This window comes from Tamandua tetradactyla, chromosome 2 (assembly GCF_023851605.1).
Source record: "Tamandua tetradactyla isolate mTamTet1 chromosome 2, mTamTet1.pri, whole genome shotgun sequence".
NCBI classification, from domain to species: domain Eukaryota; kingdom Metazoa; phylum Chordata; class Mammalia; order Pilosa; family Myrmecophagidae; genus Tamandua; species Tamandua tetradactyla.
The window spans coordinates 116,740,769-116,764,779 of NC_135328.1; the positions used below are offsets into that span (position 1 = coordinate 116,740,769).

Below are 24,011 nucleotides of genomic sequence, written 5' to 3' on the forward strand. Positions count from 1 at the left end.
TCCCTATATTTTCTTTTTCTTGTCGGATTTCAGACATTCCGTCCTCCTGTACACTAATTCTATCTTCTACCTCTCTAAATCTACCATTGTAGGTTTCCATTGTTTTTTTCATCTCTTTTGCTGTGCCTTTCATTCCCATAAGTTCTGCGATTTGTTTTTTCAGGCTTTGGATTTCTTCTTTTTGTTCATTCATTGCCTTCTTTATATCTGCCCTCAATTCATTGATTTGATTTTTGATGAGGTTTTCCATATCTGTTTGTATATTCTGAATTAATTGCTTCAACTCCTTTATCTCATTGGAATTGTTGGTTTGTTCCTTTAACTGGGCCATGTCTTCAGTTTTCCTAGTCTGATTTGTTATTTTTTGTCTAGGCATTTAATTAATTACCTTAATTAGTTTATTCTGGAGATTGCTTTCACTTCTTTTACCTAGTGTTTTCTTGATGGATTAATTTGTTGTCTGTCTGTTCTTTGACATATAGTTCAGCTTTTTCTGCACCTCTAGCTTAGGTTTTGTTTAACAGAGGAGAATGTTTCAGTTCTTGGTTTCTTGTTTCTTGCCCTGCTTGTATGGTGACTTTCCCCCTGCCTACCCCCACCCTTAGGAAGGTCTAATTAGGTATTATAGACCCCAGCCGGATTTTCCCACACCAAACTGGTGTCCTATGAGGAGGAAAGAGTCACCTTTGTTGGTCTTCCCTGAGGGTGAGACCCAGCAGGTTGAAATCCTGTGAAGTCTCTGGACTGTGGTTTTCTCATCCTGCCCAGTATGTGGTGCTTGTCTGCCTGCAGGTCCCACCAGCCTAAGATGAAGTGGTACCTTTAACTTTGGCAGACTCTCCCTGCTCGGGGAGGGCATGGTGGAGACAGAGGAGAGGTTGTAGGGTGATTTTAATGGCTTCAAATTACGGAGTCCTGGTGTCTGAGTTCCATAAGGGAGGGATTCCATCTGCGTTTGGCCTCACCCTTCCCCTGGGGAAGGCACAGGCTCCATACACACCCTCAAAGGAGGTTGTTTCTGCCCATGCCTGGGTCAGTGGCAGCCTGAGAAGTCTTGCAGCTGTATCCAAAGGCAGTCAGGCCTTTGTAGAAACACAGCCACAAAAACCTTTCTTTCTTTTTCTTTTTGTCAGCCCTGCCCCCTTGGTGCTGGGGTAACAAGGAGCGACTTCCACTTTGACCAGGTTCACCTGAGCTGGGGGCCTATTTGTAGTTGTCAGAATTTGTTAATTAATTCCACAGTTGGCATTTGTGCTCAACCCCTGTTGCTGGTAAAGTCCCTTTCCTTTTCCCTATGTGAAGCAGCCTGTAGGGGAGGGGCGCCGGCCACCACGGCTTAGGGAACTCATGGTTCTGGGGGGTCTCGCAGCTGGTCCCGCTGGTACAAACTGAGGTACGTTGAGTGTCCGGTCACTGACGTGTCCCCAGGAGCTGTTCTGTACTGTTTCTGGTTATTTAGTAGTTGTTCTGGAGATTGAACTAAATTGCACAGATTGCTAAGCTGCCATCTTCGCCTGGAAGTGTATGTTTCAAACTTTAATTCCATATCCTTGTTCTTAACTAAAGTATTGAATGTTCAAGGTACACGATGTATACAGCGTATTCTCAGATGCTTAGAAAAAAGAGAAAAAGGTATGGCAAATGTAGTGTCTTTGTTTTACAGCTGCTAAAACAAGTACCATTCAGTGGTTTGACTTAAACAATAGGAATTTATTTGCTTAGGGTTCTGAGGGTAGAAGTCCAAAATTGAGGCATCGATAAGGCATTGTTTTCTCCCCCAAAACTGTGGGTTTTGAGTCTTACTATCAGCAATCCTTGGTCATGACTTTGTCACATGAGGAGTATACTTGGTTATGTCTTCTGTCTCTTCTCTTCTGGGTTTATTTGACTTCTGGTTTCATACTCTTCCCATAGATTCTGTTTCCTTTGCTTATAAGAACTTCAGTCCTACCACTATTTGGAAACACCTTAACTAGTAATAGCTTCAATGGCCCCTTTTACAAATAATTGACACCCACAGGATCACAGGTTGACACCTCAATGTGCTTTTTGTGGGGGGGCATGATTCAATCCTCAACATGTGGCAAAATGTTAAAGGTTGGTGGATTTGAGTATCTATGAGTAGGGTGTTTTGAAATTGAAACTAGTTTTGCAACTGCACTGTAGGCTTGAAATGATTTCAATATAAAATTAAAAAACACCTTCTGTAAATCATGTTTTACAAGGGATTTTTATCTAGAATATATAAAGAACTCTTTACAACTTAATAATGAAAAAGACTACCCCATTTGAAAAATCGGTAAGGGATCTGAATAGACATTTCTCCAAAGAAGATATACAAAGACCAGTGATCTTGAAAAGATGTTCAAAATCATTAGTCATCAGGATACCAATCAAAACCACAGTGAGATGCCATTTCATACCCACTAGGATTGTGTGCTGATTTGAAAGTGTTGTGTACGCCAGAAAAGCCACTTCCTTTAATCCTGATTCAGTATTGCAGGGTGGAATCCCCTTTGATTAGATTATCCCCACAGAGATGTGGCACTCCCAGTTGTGGGTGTGACCTTTGATGAGACTATCTCCGTGAAGGTATGGCGTGCCCACTTGTGGGTACAGCCTTTTGATTAGATGGAGATGTGACTCTGCCCATTTCTGGTTGGTCTTGATAGTTTACAGGAGTCTTTAAAAGGGGAAACATTTTGGAGAAGCCTCAGAAAGGACAGAGATGCGTGGAGATGCAGATTTTTGGAGAACAGAGCTCACACAGCTTGAGATCTTTGTAGAAGGAGAAAGAAAATGCCCCGGGGAAGCTATTTGAATGAGAAGCCAAAGATCCCAGCAGATGCCAGCCAGTTGCCTTCCCAGCTGATAGAGGTGTTTCAGATGATATCAGCCTTTGTTGAGTGAGGGTCACCTCTTTTTGGTGCCTTAATTTGGACATTCTTACTCCCTTAAAGCTGTAAACTTGCAACTTATTAAATCCCTCTTTTAAAAGCCATTTTGTTTCTAGTATTTTACGTTCTGGCAGCTTAACAAACTAGTACAGATGGCTATAATCAAAAAGTCAGATACAAGTGTTGGTGAAGATGTAGGTTAATTATAACCCTCATACACTGTTTATGGGAATATAAAGGATGCCACCACTTTGGAAACCATTCTGGCAGCTCTTCAAAAGGTTAAACATAGAGTTACCATGTAATACTGAAATTCTACTCCTTGGAACTGAAAACATGTCTGCACAAATCTTTTTACAGCACACGTTCATGGCAGTATTCTTCATAATACAGCCCTAAAATCTCTCAGCTGATGAATGGATAACCATAATACAGCATATTCATACAATGGAATATTGTTTTGCAGTTAAAAGGAATGAAGTACTGATATGCAGCTGTACGTATGAACCTTGAAAACATTATGCTAAGTCAAAGAAGTCGATCACAAAAGACCATGTTTTATTTTTCCATTTATATGACATCTCCAAGATGAAGAACTCTATAGAGACGGAAAGTAGATTAAGTGGTATTTAAAACTAAGAGAATGAGATTAGGGGCGGTGTGGGAGGGTTGTGATAGCTAAAGAGGTATGGAATTATGTTCTAAAAATGACTAGTGATTGTTTATACATATCTGAGAATATACTAAAAGATTTTGAATTGTACGCTTTATATAGGTGAATTTTATGGTATGTAAATTATATCTCAAAGCTGTTTAAAAAAATCCTTTAATGTGTTAGTAGGGATTTGAAAGGATGTAAGAGTAGGTGTGTCTTCATTGTAGCATAGTACAATGTAAAATACGGTATAATCAGTCACATGTTAGATATTTAAATCATTTATTTCAGAATGACATATGAGGAGATACCACGGGATTTTTTAATTTAAAATAAGAAACACAAGTCTAGATTAACCCTCTGATTATACATATGAAAGAGGATGGCTGATCTGGGTAGATTGATCTTTAAAGGCAGATCTAGTTTTGAATCCCAACCCAGCAGTTTATTAGCTGTACCATTAAGGAAATTTGGGATATATTTAACCTTACTTTGTTTCTGTATCTGAAGTGGGATTAAGACCATATGCCTCACAGAGTTGTTGAGGGGTAACAGTGTTACACTTAGTGACCACCTGTGTGCCTGGTGTGTTTGGTGCTTGCTTTTTTAAAAAATTTTTTTATTTAATTAATTTATTAATTAAAAAAATTAACAATGAACAAAAACTTTAACATAGCATTCCATTCTACATATATAATCAGTAATTCTTAATACATCACATAGTTGCATATTCATTATCTCTTAGAACATTTGCATCGACTTAGAAAAAGAAATATAGACAACAGAAAAAGAAATAAAACGATAACAGAAAAAAAAAGATTATATATACCATACCCCTTACCCCTCGCTTTCAATTATCACTAGCATTTCAAACTAAATTTAACATTTGTTCCCCCTATTATTTATTTTTATTCCATATGTTCTACTTGTCTGTGGTGCTTGCTTTTTTTTTTTATGTACGTTATAGGGAGTTTTTTTTTATTAATTAAAAAATTAACACAACATTTAGAAATCATTCCATTCTACATATACAATCAGTAATTCCCAATATCATCACATAGATGCATATTCATCATTTCTTAGTACATTTGCATCAATTTAGAAAAAGAAATAAAAAGACAACAGAAAAATAAAACGATAATAGAAAGAAATAAAAATAAAAAAATAAAAAAAACTATACCTCAGATGCAGCTTCATTCAGTGTTTTAACATAATTACATTACAATTAGGTAGTATTGTGCTGTCCATTTCTGAGTTTTTGTATCCAGTCCTGTTACACAGTCTGTATCCCTTCAGCTCCAATTACCCATTATCTTACCCTATTTCTGTCTCCTGATGGTCTCTGTTACCAATGACATATTCCAAGTTTATTCTCTAATGTCGGTTCACATCAGTGGGACCATACAGTATTTGTCCTTTAGTTTTTGGCTAGTCTCACTCAGCATAATGTTCTTTAGGTCCATCCATGTTATTACATGCTTCATAAGTTTATTCTGTCTTAAAGCTGCATAATTTTCCATCGTATGTGTATACCACAGTTTGTTTAGCCCCTCGTCTGTTGATGGACATTTTGGCTGTTTCCATCTCTTTGCAATTGTAAATAATGCTGCTATAAACATTGGTGTGCAAATGTCCGTTTGTGTCTTTGCCCTTAAGTCCTCTGAGTAGATACCTAGCAATGGTATTGCTGGGTCGTATGGCAATTCTATATTCAGCTTTTTGAGGAATCGCCAAACTGCCTTCCACAGTGGTTGCACCATTTGACATTCCCACCAACAGTGGATAAGTGTGCCTCTTTTCCACATCCTCTCCAGCACTTGTCATTTTCTGTTTTGTTGATAATGGCCATTCTGGTGGGTGTGAGATGATATCTCATTGTGGTTTTGATTTGCATTTCTCTAATGGCCAGGTACATTGAGCATCTCTTCTTGTGCCTTTTGGCCATTTGTATTTCCTCTTCTGAGAATTGTCTGTTCAAGACTTTTTCCCATTTTGTAATTGGATTGGTTCTCTTTTTGTTGTTGAGTTGAACATTTATCTGATATGTCGTTTCCAAATATTGTCTCCCATTGTGTAGGCTGTCTTTCTACTTTCTTGATGAAGTTCTTTGATGCACAAAAGTGTTTAATTTTGAGGAGCTCCCAATTATTTATTTCTTTCTTCAGTGCTCTTGCTTTAGGTTTAAGGTCCATAAAACTGCCTCCAGTTGTAAGATTCATAAGATATCTCCCTACATTTTCCTCTAACTGTTTTATGGTCTTAGACCTAATGTTTAGATCTTTGATCCATTTTGAGTTAACTTTTGTATAGAGTGTGAGATACGGGTCCTCTTTCATTCTTTTGCATATGGATATCCAGTTCTCTAGGCACCATTTATTGAAGAGACTGTTCTGTCCCAGGTGAGTTGGCTTAACTGCCTTATCAAAGATCAAATGTTCATAGATGAGAGGGTCTATATCTGAGCACACTGTTTGATTCCATTGGTCGATTTATCTATCTTTATGCCAGTACCATGCTGTTTTGACCACTGTGGCTTCATAATATGCCTTGAAGTCAGGCAACGTGAGACCTCCAGCTTTGTTTTTTTCCTCAAGATACGTTTAGCAATTCAGGGCACCCTGCACTTCCAGATAAATTTGCTCATTGGTTTTTCTGTTTCTGAAAAGTAAGTTGTTGGGATTTTGATTGGTATTACGTTGAATCTGTAAATCAATTTAGGTAGAACTGACATCTTAACTATATTTAGTTATCTAATCCATGAACACGGTATGCCCTTCCATCTATTTAGGTCTTCTGTGATTTCTTTTAACAGTTTTTTGTAGTTTTCTTTGTATAGGTCTTTTGTCTCTTTAGTTAAATTTATTCCTAAGTGTTTTATTCTTTTAGTTGCAATTGTAAATGGAATTCGTTTCTTGATTTCCCCCTCAGCTTGTTCATTGTTAGTGTATAGAAACACTACAGATTTTTGAATATTGATCCTGTAACCTGCTACTTTGCTGTACTCATTTATTAGCTCTAGTAGTTTTGCTGTGGATTTTTCAGGGTTTTCGATGTATAGTAGCATATCATCTGCAAACAGTGATAGTTTTATTTCTTCCTTTCCAATTTTGATGCCTTGTATTTCTTTCTTGTCTAATTGTTCCTGATCTTGGGGGGAAAGTTTTCAATTTTTCCCCATTGAGGACGATATTAGCTGTGGGTTTTTCATATATTCCCTTTATCACTTTAAGGAAGTTCCCTTGTATTCCTTCCTTTGAAGTGTTTTCAACAGGAAAGGATGTTGAATCTTGTCAAATGCCTCCTCTGTGTCAATTGAGATGATCATGTGATTTTTCTGCTTTGATTTGTTGATATGGTGTATTACATTAATTGATTTTCTTATGTTGAACCATCTTTGCATACCTGGGATGAATCCTACTTGGTCATGATGTATAATTCTTTTAATGTGTTTCTGGATTTGATTTCCTAGAATTTTGTTGAGGATTTTTGCATCTATATTCATTAGAGAGATTGGTCTGTAGTTTTCTTTTTTTGTAATATCTTTGCCTGGTTTTGATATGAGGGTGATGTCGGCTTCATAGAATGAATTACGTAGCTTTCCCTCCACTTCAGTTTTTTTGAAGAGTTTGAGCAGGGTTGGTACTAATTCTTTCTGGAATGTTTGGTAGAATTCAGATGTGAAGCCATCTGGTCCTGGACTTTTCTTTTTGGAAAGCTTTTGAATGACTGATTCAATTTCTTTACTTGTGATTGGTTTGTTGAGGTCATCTATTTCTTCTTGAGTCAAAGTTGATTGTTCATGCCTTTCTAGGAAGTGGTCCATTTCATCTACATTGTTGTATTTATTAGCATAAAGTTGCTCATAGTATCCTGTTACTACCTCCTTTATTTCTGTGAGGTCAGTGGTTATGTCTCCTCTTCCATTTCTGATCTTATTTATTTGCGTCCTCTCTCTTCTTCTTTTTGTCAGTCTTGCTAAGGGCCCATCAATCTTGTTAATTTTCTCATAGAACCAACTTCTGGTCTTATTGATTTTCTCAATTGTTTTCATGCTCTCAATTTCATTTATTTCTGCTCTAATCTTTGTTATTTCTTTCCTTTTGCTTGCTTTGGGGTTAGTTTGCTGTTCTTTCTCCAGCTCTACCAAGTGGACAGTTAATTCCCGAATTTTTGCCCTTTCTTCTTTTTTGATATAGACGTTTAGGGCAATAAATTTCCCTCTTAACACTGCCTTTGCTGCGTCCCATAGGTTTTGATATGTTGTGTTTTCATTTTCATTTGCCTCGAGATATTTACTAATTTTTCTTGTAATTTCTTCCTTGACCCACTGTTGTTTAAGAGTGTGTTGTTGAGCCTCCACGTATTTGTGAATTTTCTGGCACTCTGCCTATTATTGATTTCCAAGTTCATTCCCTTATGATCTGAGAAAGTGTTTTGTATGATTTCAATCTTTAAAATTTGTTGAGACTTGCTTTGTGACCCGGCATATGGTCTATCTTAGAGAATGATCCCTGAGCACTTGAGAAAAAGGTGTATCCTGCTGTTGTGGGGTGTAATGTCCTATAAATGTCTGTTAAGTCTAGCTCATTTATTGTAATATTCAAATTCTCTGTTTCTCTATTGATCCTCTGTCTAGATGTTCTGTGCATTGATGATAGTGGGGAATTGAAGTCTCCAACAATTATGGTAGATGTGTCTATTTCCCTTTTCAGGATTTGCAGTGTATTCCTCACGTATTTTGGAGCGTTTTGATTCGGCGTGTAAATATTGTGATTGTTATGTCTTCATGTGAATTGTTCCTTTCATTAGTACATAGTATCCTTCTTTGTCTCTTTTAACTGTTTTACATTTGAAGTCTAATTTGTTGGATATTAGTATAGCTACTCCTGCTCTTTTTTAGTTGTTATTTGCATGAAATATCTTTTCCCAACCTTTCACTTTCAACCTATGTTTATCTTTGTGTCTAAGATGTGTTTCCTGTAGACAGCATATAGAAGGATCCTGTTTTTTAATCCATTCTGCCAGTCTATGTCTTTTGATTGGGGAATTCAGTCCATTAACATTTAGTGTTATTACTGTTTGGGTTATACTTTCTTCTACCATTTTGCCTTTTGTATTATATATATCATATCTAATTTTCCTTCTTTCTATACTCTTCTCCACACCTCTCTCTTCTGTGTTTTCGTATCTGACTCTAGTGCTCCCTTTAGTATTTCTTGCAGAGCTGGTCTCTTGGTCACAAATTCTCTCAGTGACTTTTTGTCTGAAAATGTTTTAATTTCTCCGTCATTTTTGAAGGACAGTTTTGCTGGATATAGAAGTCTTGGTTGGCAGTTTTTCTCTTTTAGTAATTTAAGTATATCATCCCACTGTCTTCTCGCCTCCTTGGTTTCTGCTGAGAAATCTACACATAGTCTTATTGGGTTTCCCTTGTATGTGGTGGATTGTTTTTCTCTTGCAGCTTTCAAGATCCTCTTTCTCTTTGACCTCTGACATTCTAACTAGTAAATGTCTTGGAGAACGCCTATTTGGATCTGTTCTCTTTGGTGTGCGCTGCACTTCTTGGATCTGTAATTTTAGGTCTTTCATAAGGGTTGGGAAATTTTCAGTGGTAATTTCTTCCATTAGTTTTTCTCCTCCTAGGACACCCACAATACGTATATTTGTGCGCTTCATATTATCATTTAGTTCCCTGAGCCCCTGCTCAAATTTTCCCATTCTTTTCCCTACGTTTTGTTCCTTTTTGGATTTCAGATGTTCCATCCTCCAGTTCACTAATTCTAACCTCTGTCTCTTAAAATCTACCATTGTAGGTTTCCATTGTTTTTTTCATCTCTTCTATTGTATCTTTCATTCCCATAAATTCTGTGATTTGTTTTTCAGACTTTCCATTTCTTCTTTTTGTTCATCCCTTGCCTTCTTTATGTCCTCCCTCAATTTATTGATTTGGTTTTTGAAGAGGTTTTCCATTTCTGTTCATATATTCAGAATTAGTTGTCTCAGCTCCTGTATCTCATTTGAACTATTGGTTTGTTCCTTTGACTGGGCCATATCTTCAATTTTCCTGGTGTGATTTGTTATTTTTTGCTGGCATCTGGACATTTAATCAGATTTCCCTGAGTGTGAGATCCAGCAGGTTGAAAGACTTTCCTGTGAAGTCTCTGGGCTCTGTTTTTCTTATCCTGCCCAGTATGTGGCGCTTGTCTGTCTGCGGGTCCAACCAGCAAAAGATGTTGTGGCTCCTTTAACTTTGGAAGGCTCTCCCTGCTGGGTGCTGGTGGAGACAGGGGAAAGGTTGTAGGCTGGTTTTAATGGCTTCAAATTGCTAAGTCCTGGGATCTGAATTCCTTGAGAGAGGGATTCCACCTGAGTTGAATTTGACCCCTCCCGTGGGGAAGGTTCAGGTGGTAGAGAGCCCTGAAAGCAGCCTGTTTCTGCGTTTGGGGCAGTTGCAACCTGTGTAATCCCGGCGCTGAGTCTAGAGGCGACCAAGCTTCCGTAGAAACAGCCGCAGAAGGCTCTGTTTCACCTCCTTTCCTCTTTTTCAGTTAGCCGAATAGGCAACTTCTGCCTTGATCAGTTTCGCCTGAGCTGGGGGCCTATTTTTAGTAGTCAGAATTTGTTTATTAATGCCACTATTGGTGTTTGGTTGGACACAGTCCCTGCTACTGTTGGAGACTCTTTCCTTTCCCTCCAGGAAGCCGCCTGTGGTGGAGGGGCGCCGGTCGCCGGCCGCCGCGGCTTGGGGAACTTGCTGATCCGAGCCTTGAAGCTGGACAGGGAAGCCGCCTGTTGGGTAGGGGCGCCGATCGCTGGTCGCCGCAACTTGGGGAACTTGCTGATCCGAGGCTTGTGGCCAGTCCAGGAAGCTGCCCGTGAGGGAGGGGTGCCGGCCACCGGCCACTGCGGCTTGGGGAACTCGCCTTTCTGAGACTCTCAGTCGGTCTGGGAAGCAGCCCGCGAGGGAGGGGTGCCGGCCGCCGCGGGTTGGGGAACTCCCCTTTCCGAGACTCTCAGCCATCCCGGAAGCCGCCTGTGAGGGAGGGGCGCTGGCCACCACCCGCTGCAGCCCGGGGAAGCATGCGCCACTCGGGGAACTCACCGCTATGGAGTCTTGCAGCCAGTCCAGACTGGGGTACGCTGTGTGTTTGGTCTGTCGTGGCTCCGGGAGCTGTTCTGTACTGTTTGTGGTTATTTAGTAGTTCTGGAGGAGGAACTAAGACGCACGCACCTTACTAAGCAGCCATTTTGGCCCCTCTGGTACTTGCTTTTTATATACATTTTCCAGTAATCCTCACAAGAACATATGTTCTGACATTCATTACCTTATTTCAAGTAGGTTGTAGAGGTAATAAAGTGAGAATAATGGGAACATGGTTAAATGAAGGTTCATTTCCATATTTGAATATTATGCAAATTTTTACAAGATTTAAAAAGTTACTTGGACATTGTTAATCTTAGATAAAAAAGGACTGTATCAGATGATCTCAAACATTAGGGAAAGAAACCAGATGGAAATGCTTGAATATTTATGGCAGTATAGTTATTTTATTAATTTTATACTTTTTTACTTTTTTCACAATTGAAACAACATTCATATGCGTTCATAAAGGTAAAAACCCATTGTTAATGTTGAGTGTTATAACTTGATTATGGAAAACTGCACTCATATGCAAAAGTAGAATTTAATGAATTTTCATGTACCTATCTCAGTGATGGACATATCCCTGTATTCCTCTACACCTCCCCTCCCTTGCCTCTGCTGGAATTTTGAAATTTCAGACATTATGTCATTTACTGTGTCTCTTTGCTTATTATTGTGACACCAAAAATGTCTCTATATATTTCAAAAAAACCCCTTTGGAAAGAGTGCCATCAACTGCTGAGAACTACTACTGGATTGAAAGGGGTAAAGTGGTTTGAAGAAGAGTTGATTTTTTTTTTTTTTTTTAACTGAATTTGGACTTAAGATGCCCTGCAACACTGTTTTAATGTTGGTTCTGTGGCCCCACCTTGAGGTTTCTGATTCTGAAAGTCAAGGGACATGTGTACAAGTGGTTTTGGTAAAGGTTCCTCTATACGGTATGTTCTTTTCTCCTGTTTGCTTTTGCATGTTATTCTCCTCCCTGGAAAGCCTTGCTTCAGGTTTTCCAACTTACTTCCTAATCTTTCTTCAATTTTCACTTCTGGAAAACCTTCTCTAACTCTTCGATTACACATTGTGGTTTACATGATTTACTCATTGGACTGTTCTCCTTCAGAGGTAGATTTTGCTTTTTATCTTTATATCTCCAACGTAGTACTTGTTAATAAATGTTTGACGAAAAGAAGTGGGTAGCATAGGCAGTATAATAGGCTGAGAATATGAGATTGGCTATACGTATCTTTTATCTTGAAAGGAGCAGGGCTGGGGATGAAAGTCTGAGGAATAGACTTGGGAAGAAGTAATTGTGTCTTGACCTCTATTTGACACCGTCGGCATAAAATGAATAAAAATATAGTGAAGAAATGAATTGGTAGGCCTTAGTGTAGTGAAGATCAACAATCTTGAAATTGAATTGTAATATCTGTAGTAGAGGCCTATTTGAGTCACTTTTAGAAGCTAGATTGGATGGTGCTATGCAAACACCTATAATATTTTATTTTTATCTTACTTAGTTCAAGGAAGAAATCTCTAAGCGTTTCAAGTCGCATACTGACCAACTTGTGTTAATATTTGCTGGAAAAATTTTAAAAGATCAAGATACTTTGAGTCAGCATGGAATTCATGATGGACTTACTGTTCACCTTGTCATCAAAACACAAAACAGGTATGATTTTAGAACACATATAGCTTTAAACCATGAAGTAGTATTTGTATGTTTCCTTTAATTAAATAATTTTTCTGTCATTAATTTTAATGGTTAAAATTCATCTCTGCTGCTGTTGATAACAATGTTTTCAAAAACAAATGTGATTTGATGTTAATGCTTACATGTTTGTCAGACAACCATGTAGTATTTTAGAAGGTTCGTTAGTATTTAGTCATTATATCTTAATTACTTGAATGATAAGAACAGGTAATTAATGCATCTTAGTTATTTTGTTGTTGTTGTTTTAACAGGAGTTATGGACAAAGATTAGGCATAACTCATTTTAGAAACCAGAAATCATTAATCATATTACATTAAATCTAAGGTACCATCAATTTCTTATTAACTTCTTATTTTGAAATAATTTTAAGTTTGGCATGCATTTGCAAAAATAATACAGAATGTCATAAAAAGAACTCTGGCATACCTCTGCATTCTCAGATACTCAGATCCTCCAAATTTAACATTTTGCCACCTTTGTATATTTCTATATTTTCTGAACATTTGAGAGCAGGTGGCGCCCATTATTTTCCTTGAACACGTAATACTTCCATGTACATTTCCTACAAACAAGGATATTCACTTATGTAAATCACCTAAAGTGCAGTTATCAAGTTCAGGAAATTTAGCATTGATACCATACAGCTTAACTGCTACATTCCAGTTTTTTCTCATGTCCCAGTCGTGTCCTTATGAACCATTTCTCCTCCATTCTTAGACCCCGCCCAGTATCATGTGCTGCATTTAATTGTCATTTGCTCTTTCTTTCATTTTTATACTTTGGAAACACGTATACAACACAAATCTTCCCATCTTAACCCCTCCTAGGTGTACCAGTCAATGGGATTAGTCACAGTCACAGTGTTACAGTACCCTTACTACTATCTTCTACTAAAACTTTCTCTTCACCTGAGTCGGAAACCCTATACTCCTTTTGCTTGAGTACCCATTGTTCCTGATTCCCACCCATGGGAAGAGTAATCTGTACTCTGCTTTCTATGAGTTTGCATATTCTCTGATATTCTCTCTTTTTTGTCTGGGCTATTGGGGTGGGTGGGGGCTATTACTTTTTTTTTTAATTTAAGAAAACAATACTCTTAGAAACACCTACAAGGGAAATTTTAGTTAGTTTAACCATAGGCATATTTAAATGAAGTATCCATATAATCATTGTAAAGCTTGAGTTTGCACAGTAAATTTCATAAACCAATTTAAAATTAAAGCAAAGAAAAAAATCTGTAAATTAAACAGTTATATGAATTCTAAATATTAGATAGTATCTTAAATACCATTTGATTAACTATCAAAACTGTGTGCATTCTCAAAATATCAAGTAAAAATTTATCACAAATACCAACTTTGCTATGTTACTAAATATTTTCAAATTTTTGGTTTTGGAAATTTATTTTATCTAATATTACTATAACTGCATATAGCTTTTTTTTAAAAGACATTTTTTAGTTGTAGAATATATATATGTAAACACACACACACACACACACACACACACAAAGAAAAAAGAAAAAGCAGTAATTTTCAAAGCACACTTCAACCAGCAGTTACAGAACAGTTCCCAGAGTTTGTCATGGGCTTCAATGGCATGTCTGTACCGTGGGATCAAGATCTGCTGGGTGCCTGCCTGTCTCCAAGACCCCAAGCTCATAGAGATCTCCTTTTGACTGGTCTCAGAATGGGGCTCAGCTACCCAGTTCCATGCCTGGGATTGCATGGAGTCTGGGCCCCAGGAAGCTTTGCCATGTATCTTCCCTCTGCTGGGCTTTCCTCAGGACACCTTCTGCTTCCCTGGGGCTCCTCCCCAGAGCCATTGTAGCTCAATTCTCAGGTCTCAAGGACACAGTTTCTCCAGGAAGCCAAAAAGCCATAGGGAAAGACTGGGGTGACTTCTGATCCTCATCTCAATTTCCCTCTTCCTAGAACATCTTGAGTACATTCGTAAGCCCTTGTTTTCATCTGTCTTTTCTAGCTGGCTCCCAGCACCTGGGATGGATAAAAACGGTTCCATCTCAGCCTTCCACCTGCGCCATCCCATATCCCCGATCCCTCTTCTCAGAGCTCAGCAACTTGTTCTGAAGGAGGTCAGGGCTAGGCCAGACCCTGACATTGCCAGTGAGGGGTCGTACCAGTTGGAGTTGCCACCATCCTGGCACAGCTCCCTGCATCCTTGCCATCCATAGGTCCTCTGGGTCTTGCAGGGGATGTTCTCTGACATCTGCTTATATGAAATGCCCCCCATTTTTCTTGTCTTTAAAGCTATGAGGTTGCCTTTGCCTCCTCAATACATAGAAATCAACTTTTAACATCCCACCATTTATTTCTTTGCCATGGAATCAACAAATTAAATGAACTTTTTGTTTTTTAGCCCCTCAGATACATTTTACATTCAATCTACCGTACAGAAAAAGTCCATTTTGTTATTTGGCCCATTCTGAGTGCTTTGGGAATAGCTCATGTGTTATAACCAACTCTGGTAACAATCCTGTGTTTTCTACATCAATTAAATCTCTGCAGGTCCATTTTTTATAAGGCAAAAAACAAACAAACAAAAAAAATATGACATTCAGATTTTTCCTTCTAGCTGTGCCAAAATACTGGTGGCTTTATCAGAGTCATAATAATGGAATCATACAGTATCTGTCCTTTTGTGTCCGATTTATTTCAATCATCAGTATGTAGTCAAGGTTTATCCACATCGTCATATGTTTTGGGACATCAGTTTGTCTAAATGCTGCAGAATATTCCATCATATGTATAGACCACATTGTATTTATCCTCTTGTCCGTTAATGGGCACCTGAACTGTTTCCATGTCTTGGCCATTGTGAATAGTGCCGCTATGAACATCGGCATGCAAATGTCTGTTCCTGTCATTGTCTCAACTCTCTGGGTATATGTTGAGTATTGGTATCACTAGGTCATAGGGCAACTCAGTATTTAGATTTCTGAGGAATGGCCAAACTGATTGCCATAGCAGCTGAACCATTTTACCTTCCTACCAACAGTGAATAAGTATTCCAGTTTTTTCACATTCTCTCCAGCATTTATTGTTTCCCGTTTGTTTAATAGCAGCCATTCTTTTAGGTGTGAGGTGATAGCTCATTGTCATCTTAATTTGCATTTCCTTTGTATGCAATCGATGAGCAGTTTTTCATGTGCTTTTTAGCTATCTGTATTTGCTCTTCAGAAAAGTGCCTATTCATTTCCTCTGCCCATTTTAAAATTGGGTTGTTTGTTCTTTTGTTGGTGAGCTGTATAATTTCTTTATGTACATAGGATATCAGGCCTTTTTCTGATGTGTGGTTTCCAAATATTTTCTCCCATTGAGTTTGGCTGCCTCATCACCTTTTTAACAAAGTCCTTTGAGGCACAGAAACTCTTGATCTTAAGGAGTTCCCATTTGTCTGTTTTTTCTTTCACAGCTTGTGCTTTAGGTGTAAAGTTTAAGAAGCTTTCTCCTATTACTAGATCTTGAAGATATTTCCCTACATATATTTCTAAAAGTTTTATGGTACTGGCTCTTACATTTAGGTCTTTGATCCTTTTTGAATTAATTTTTTTATGGGGTATAAGGTAGGGATCCTCTTTCATTCTTTTGGCTATTGAAATCCAGTTCTCCAGGCCCATTTATTGAAAAGACTATTCTGTCCCAATTTAGTGGATTAGGGGGCCTTATTGAAGATCAAATGTCCATAAATTTGGTGGTCAATCTCTGCACACTCGATTCTGTTCCGCTGGTCAACGCTTCTGTCTCTGCACTAGTACCATGCTGTTTTTTGTTTTTTGTTGTTTTTTTTTAAAAAAACATGGGCAGGCACCGGGAATCAAACCCGGGTCCTCTGGCACGGCAGGCAAGCATTCTTACCTACTGAGCCACTGTGGCCCGCCCAGTACCATGCTGTTTTGATCACTGTGGCTTTATAGTAAGCTTTGAAGTCAGGAAGTAGTAGACCTCCCAATTTGCTCTTCTTTTTAGGATATCTTTAGCTATTCGAGGTCTCTTTTCCTTCCATGTAAACTTGATAGCCAGTTTTTCCAAGTCCTCAAAGTAGGATTTTTAGTGGTATTGTATTGAATCTGTAGATCTCTTTGGGTAGGATTGGCATCTTGACGATATTTAACCTTCCTATCCACAAGCATGGAATATCTTTCCATCAATTTAAGTCATTTTTTATTTAACGATTGTTTTTGTAATTTTCTGTGTATAAGTCCTTGACATCCTTGATTAGACTTATTCCTAGATACCTAATTCTTCTGGTTGCTATTCTGAATGGAATTTTTTCCTTAGTTATTACCTCGGATAGGTCATTGCTTCTGTATAGAAACATTACTGATTTTTGTACATTAATCTTATATCCTGCCACTTTGCTGAATTTGTTTTATTAGCTAAAGTAATTTTACTGTAGATTTTTTACAGTTTTCTAAGTATAGGATCATATCATCAGCAAATAATGAAAGTTTTACTTCTTCCCTTCCTATTTGGATGCCTTTTATTTCTTTCTCCTGTCTCATTGCTCCAGCTAGTACTTCTAATACAGTGTTGAATAATAGTGGTGGCAGTGGGCATCCTTGTCTCATCACTGATCTCAAGGGGAATGTTTTCAATTTCTCACCATTAAGTATGATGCTGGATATGGTTTTTTCATAAATGCCTTTTATGATATTGAGAAAGTTTCTTTCAATGCCTAACTTTTGAAATGTTTTTATCAGGAAAGGATACTGGATTTTGTTGAATGTTTTTCCAGCATCAGTTGATACGAGCATGTGATTTTTTTTCCCCTTTTGATTTGTTAATGTGCTGTATTATGTTGATTTATTTTCTTATGTTGAACCACCGTTACATTCCTGGTATGAATCCCACTTGATCGTGACATATAATTCTTTTAATGTGGCATTGGACATGATGTGCTAGTATTTTTGTTAAGAATTTTCACATCTGTGTTCATTAGGGAAATTGGGCTGTAGTTTTCTTATATTGTCTTTATCTGATTTTGGTATTAGAGTGATGTTAGTTCATCAAATGAGTTAGATAGCATTCCTTTTTCTTCAATTTTTTTGGAAGCGTTTGAGCAGGATTGGTGTCAGTTCTGTTTGAAAAGTTTGAAAAAATTCTCCTGTGAAGCCATCAGGTTCTGGGCTTTTTTTTTTTTGGTGGGAAGATTTTTGATGACTGACTGGATCGCTATACTTGTAATTGGTTGTTGAGATCTGATATTCTCTTTGTGGTCACTGTTTAAGATCCTAAATCTGTAACAATCTACTTTGCTTTGATATCAACTTAAATTCAGTAATAGACCCAAACCATGTTCCTGTACACTCCCCCCCCATGTAGGTCTTGTCACAGATTAAATGTTTATATATTGAGTCCAAACCACTGATCTATCATTACATTTTGTGCATTTGCCTTTTAGATCCTGTAGGAAATTAAAGTGTTGCTACAAATAAAAAATACAATAGTACTGGTAAATACAGTAGTACTGTTATTTATATTTACCCTTATTATCTTTACCAGAGGGAGTTGTTTCTTTGTGTGGCTTCGGTAATTTGGCTAGTGTCCTTTCCTTTCAACCTGCAGAACTCCCTTTAGCATTTCTTTGAGGGCTTGTCTAATGGTGTCGAAGTCCCTTAGTTTTCTGTTTTAAATCTGGAAATGGCTTAATCTCTTTTGTATTTTTAAAAGACAGTTTTGCCAGACATAGTACTTAGAATATGTCTTCCCGCTGCGTTCTTGTCTCTGTTCTGATGAGAGATTAACACTTAATCTTATTGAGGCTGCCTTGTATATATGATAGATTGCTTATCTCTCGCCTTTTCCAGAATTCTCTTCATCTTTGGCATTCAGCAGTTTGGTTATTACGTGGCATGGTGTTGGTCTCTGGGTTTTTCCTGTTTGAAGTTTGTTTAGCATCTTGAATGTGTCTGTCCGGTCATTGTTTCTTTGAGTATTCTTGCTACTCCTTTCTCTTCCTTCTCTCTCTGAGATTCCCACATTTGCTGATATGTCTCAGGTTCCTCAGACTCTGTTCACTTTCTTGAATTCTTCCTTCTGTTCCTCAGACTGAATGATTTTTGTTGTCTTATATTCAGATGTTCACGGATTCTCCCCTCTGCTAGCTCCAATATGCTGTTGAACTCCTTTAGGAAATTTTCAATTTCTGTTACTGTCATCTTCAGCTCTATTTGGTTCCTTTTTATAATTTCTATCTCTTTATTGATATTTTCTTTGTTCATGTTTTCCTTTGGCTTTTTGAGCATATTTAGGACCATTTGGTAGAATTCTCGCCTGCCTTGCGGAAGACCGAGTTTCAATTCCCAGGCCAAATATTTTGTCTAGAATGTTCCAGGTCTGATCCTCCTTGTTGATGGTTTCTGATGCCTTTTATCTTTTTCATTGCCTGAACCATGACTTCTTGTTTCTTTGTATGTTCTGTAATCTTTTGTTGAAGCCTGGACATTTTGTTATTTTAATGTGTTATCCCTGAAATTTAGACTCTAAGACATCTGTTCCTTAAGCGTGTATCTAGCTAGTGTTATCACAGAGCTTTCCTTGAATGCTAGGAGCTAACAGAAAAAGAAAGAGAAAGAGGAAACAGCTTTCCCAGTCTTTGCAGATTGACCTGTGTGAGTGCACCCTTTCAGGGCTTACCCTCCAGCTAATTTAGAAAATACCTCCTGGCCAAAGTTAAGAGGCCTCCTAATCCTTTCTTTGCATGCATTTTGTTTTATGCATATACATGTGGCCCTAGATTCCGCTGTCCCTGTTTACACAAATACAAATGTCCCTTTTTCCCTAGGAAACAGGTGTTGGGCACTACACAGGTGTTGGGCACTACGACCTAAAGCCATCATTCCTTTGCATCAGGCAGCTACTTGACTACTGCCCCACTCCATTCTGTAGGTGATTTCTCTGAGGATCCTCTTCTAAAGACAGGGTAAATTCTGGGATGGTGAGTCCCTCAGGCACCCAGCAGACCGATTGGGCCAGACACATACTCTCCCAGCATGTGCACAAGAGTTACTCTGCTCCCTCCAGAACCAGGACCAAGGGAAATGCTCTGGAAGCATGGCTCATCTCTGCACTAAGTTGGTGAGGGGTGAGTGAGGATCCAGCCAGGGCATCCAGTGATTCTATTAGTTTTAAGTAATCTCTTTCTTGATTTACTGCTTGCCCTGTTACTGCAGTCCTTTAACTGTTTTCTGGAGCTTTGAAAAAGATATTTCTGCCAGTTCTTCTTGTTAGTTCAAATTTCTGATGGGGTAATGCAGCCTTGAAGATTTTTGCTTTGCCATCTTGATGGGCACAGCCACTTCCTGGCACTATCAGTTTTTGAGAGGCACCTTTATTTTAGCTATTACTATGGAAGAATACTGCCAGTTAAACTTTCATGTTTTCTTAAAACATAAAAATTTTGTATTATACTTACAGATCTTTTAGACTTCAGGATATGGATTTTTATTGTATCTTTCTGTATTTGTGGAAAAGAAAAGAAAATACAAGTGAATTAAATTGGGTGAATCCTTCCTAAAACAACTTCACATTCATAGTGATTGTCCTAAATCTGTTTTTTACTCAGTCATTGAGTATGTTTTTCTATATCAAACTCTATACTATCAAAGCTATTGGTGATGAAGCATTTCTTAAGAGGGCTACACTATTTTGTCCAGAATTTTCTTCCATGCCATTGTCTCCTGTTCTGCAGTTTTTATGCTGGTATTTCCCTAACAGCAAATCTTTACTTCACTGAAATGCAATTTATTTCCCTTGTTCTTGTTGCTTTGGTTTTCTTTTTACAAAGTAATGTTCTTTTATTGGAGACACTTTATGTGGTAATTAAGCTCAACGAGTATGGTACAACAGTGCCTCGGACACTCAGTCATACAGCTAAGATCACTTTTGTGCAGACATCTCAAGTGATTGTTTGTATGTAATTGTGAGACATCTGCTTTCACAGATGTTAAAAGTGAAAAAAGGTACATCTTAGGATTGATGAGAGAACCAGTGAGATTTAGAACTCTTAACTGAGAGATAAGATGAAAATATTTTCTAATCTATTTTTTTATTAAAGATGATATTAAGTAATAATCAGTTACTGCTTATATTGATTTTTTCAGCTTTCTGTTGGTGGGTTCTTTTTTGTTTTTAACAGTTCCAAAGGTCTTAGTAAAATTGTCCCCTACCCCTCCTAGAAGAGGAGGATAGATTAAAAGCTTATATAGTTAAGTGCTTTAGTTTGCTAGGCATGCTGAAAACACATGCCATAAAATGGGTTGTCTTGAACAATGGAAATTTATTAGCTTTCGGTCTTACTGTTTTGAGGCTGTGAAACCGTTCAGATTCAGTGCAGCATCATCAGGGCATTGCTTTCTTCTCGAAGATTGATTGCCTATGATTCTTGACTCCTGCAACATGGCAGGGCATATGATGGCACCTTCTGCTCTCTTGCTTCTCCTCTGGGTTTCATAGATTTCAGCTTCTTGTTTTAGTGGCTTTTCTCCCTCTCTCTGAATTTCGTTTTCTTATAAAGGATTCCAGTAAGAGGATTAAGACTTATTCTGAATGAAGTGGGTCCCACCTTAACTGAAGTAGCCTCATCACAAGATCCTACTTACAGTGGATTCACACCCACAGAAATGGATTAATTCTAAGAATATGCTTTTCTGGGGTACATATAGTTTCAAACTACCACACCAAGCTTTGTGGGCATGACTGGATCATTGATTCTCTTTGAGGTGACCTAGCTCCTTTTACATAATCAGTATGATTAACAGTAATGGAATATAAGTAATCATGTATTTTAGATTTTTTTTTTACATTTTTAGGTTTATGTTTTGCTACGTTTCTTTGTATTTGTATTCTTAATGCTAAGTTATCACAGGATATTTACTTACTGGTAATTTGAGTTGGTCTGAAAGCTTACACTTTATTTCTGGGTGTGGGAACTTCAGAGATTCTTTTTAAAATAATTAACTCCACTGTTTATGCTGTGACTTCATTTCATTTTTCCTAGGCCTCAGGATCATTCAGCTCAGCAAACAAACACCACTGGAAGCAATGTTACCACATCATCTGCTCCTAATAGTAGCTCCACATCTGGTTCTGCCCCTAGTAACCCTTTTGGTTTAGGTAAGTGTCTTAGTGATTTTTATGGGGATGAAAGAATTCCCCACACCCAAGGTAGTTTTGATGATAAATGACAAGAATAAAATGTCACTTTAATATAAAAGAAAAAAACAAAGATGCACAAAACTTGTAATAACTTACTTCTGTAGTTTACTTCCGTAGTTGTAGGTATTAAGGAAATAGTTGAGGATCCAGATGTGCTGGGTTAGGTTACATTTACTTAAAAAATGACTTTTTTTTTAATGAAAGATTGGTATTATACATATCCCTGATCTGAACTCGATAATTGAATCTAAGAAAGAGTAGCTATTACTGATCATAAGCTAGCTCTCTGAATATAATTTTCTCATATATGTAAAAGGAAAAAGGATCAGACTGTATTAGTGATTTAATAACTGTCCTGAACAGCTGTAGAAGGGCTGGGGCTTTGGGATCAAGCCAAGTAATTAAGGAAGGATCTTTTTCTGCATTAGCCAAAGTCACTTTTCCTATATCAATTTTATATACTGAAGTTCTGTGAAAGATTTTGTTGGGTTAAAAAATACGCTGACGCTAACAAAAGCTGAATTGGATAGATAAATGGCTTAATGTTTCTTTCAGTTCTTAAGTTGCATGAGTAGTATGCTCCCTTGAAATTGCATTTTTTAAATATGTATAATTTTCACATATCAAGAATCACATCTTTTATCCCTTCCAGAAAGAACTTTATGGTAATTTAGTCCTACTGTGCCAAATATATGTTGGAAGGACATGGCATGGATTTGCATTTGCCTTTTTTTGTTTGTTTGTTTGCTGCTCCTTTTTTCTAAAAAGATCTTAGAGTCTCAGTAGTCTTTTTTGGTTGAGGCATCTGAGTTATAGATGGCAAAATTATTAACACGAACAATCTAGAGAGATTAGGATGAAATTACTAGGTGATCAGTCCCGTGGGTGTTATCATAGAGGTAAAATCATTTCCCTCCTCCCTTTTTAGGCAAAGAAATTGAAGCCTGTAGTGGCTTTAGTTAATATGTCTGAGACCATACAGCTCCCTGGTTTCTCAAATCCAGATGATAATGGTCTCATTTGCCCCATCCCTAATCTCATTTTAAATTTCATTCCTGTCCCTTCCCATGTTAATGGCTTTCCTCCCTCAATTATTCCATTCATTCTATATGTTCAGCTTCCCTTTTTGCTGACTCTTCTCCCTTTTGAAAAAGCCACAGAATCTCAGTATCACCTTTTATTTTCCTTCCCATGTCAGCCATCTTTAGAAAAAATGTTTTCTTTCTCTGTTTCCCTTTCACTAAGGTGGGGAGTGGGGGAGGAATCAAACTATACTTTCTGGTTTTGCCCCCATCACTATAAATTTCATTGAAAATGCTAAGGTCACTGTTGAACTCTGGCAGATTTAATGGATATTTTTCGTACTTTAAATCAAGCTCTCTTAATGCTTACCAATTCTGTCTTTGAAATTTTCTTTTAACACCCATGATACGGATTTTCCCTGGCTAATTTTCTGACCATTTTTTCCCTGTCACCTAATGGATTTCATTTCTTCCTTTTTCTTATGCTGGTATTGTTCCTCAGAGGTTAGTTTTGCCTTTCTTCTTCACTCCGTATTCTCCCTGAGGGACGTCCCGAAGACTTTCAAATCTGCACACTACTTCTAAACTCCTTGCCTCGTATTCAACTCTCTTAGATACGATTTGATGTTCTTTTTAGTACTTTAGCCTGTATATGGCTCCCTAGAAAACAAAAAAAGTGAACTACCCATTATTTTTTTTCTCAAAACTACTACCTCTTACCTACCAGTTTTCTTGCACAAGAAGTTCTTTTATGTAATTTTCCTCATATAATTATTCTTTAATACTGCTCCCTTGATATAGGCTGTTCTAGTTTGCTAGCTGCTGGAATGCAATATACCATAAATTAAAAAGGGGAATTTAATAAGTTGCTAGTTTACACTTCTAAGGCCGAGAAAATGTTCCAATTAAAACAAGTCTATAGAAATGTCCAATTTAAGGCATCCAGAGAAAGATTACCTTGGTTCAAGAAGGCCGATGAATTTCAGTGTTTCTCTCTCAGCTGGAAGGGCACATGGCGAACATGACGGCATTTGCTGGCTGTCTGATGGCTCTACAAAAAGGACTCGCTCCAAAATGTTTCCTCTTTTAAAGGATTCCACCTTCAATGGGTGGTGACACACCTCCTTGGAACTCATCTAATCAAAAGTTACCACCCACAGTTGGGTGGGTCACATCTCCGTGGGAACAATCAAAATGCTCTCACCTAGCAATATTGAATGAGAATTAAAGGACATGGCTTTTCTGGGGTCTCACCTAGCAATATTGAATGAGAATTAAAGGACATGGCTTTTCTGGGGTCCACCACAGATTCAAACCAGCACACAGGCCCTCAACATTTTTATTTGGATCTTTCAAGGATTTTGTGATTTAGCCCTTGTTACCTTTTCATCTTTCTTTTTTCTTT

The 24,011-nt window shown here is 37.8% G+C and overlaps 1 protein-coding gene across 4 annotated transcripts in view; it reads left to right on the top strand.

The window, feature by feature from the left end:
* Positions 1 to 24,011, top strand: part of UBQLN1 (ubiquilin 1) — a 76,513-nt gene that overhangs the window by 32,990 nt on the left and 19,512 nt on the right. For all 4 annotated transcript variants that reach the window (XM_077148577.1, XM_077148580.1, XM_077148578.1 and 1 more), the window contains exons 2-3: positions 12,211 to 12,362; positions 21,427 to 21,542. In XM_077148577.1, coding sequence (XP_077004692.1) covers positions 12,211 to 12,362; positions 21,427 to 21,542 — 268 coding nt within the window. The remainder of the gene's footprint in view (positions 1 to 12,210; positions 12,363 to 21,426; positions 21,543 to 24,011) is intronic.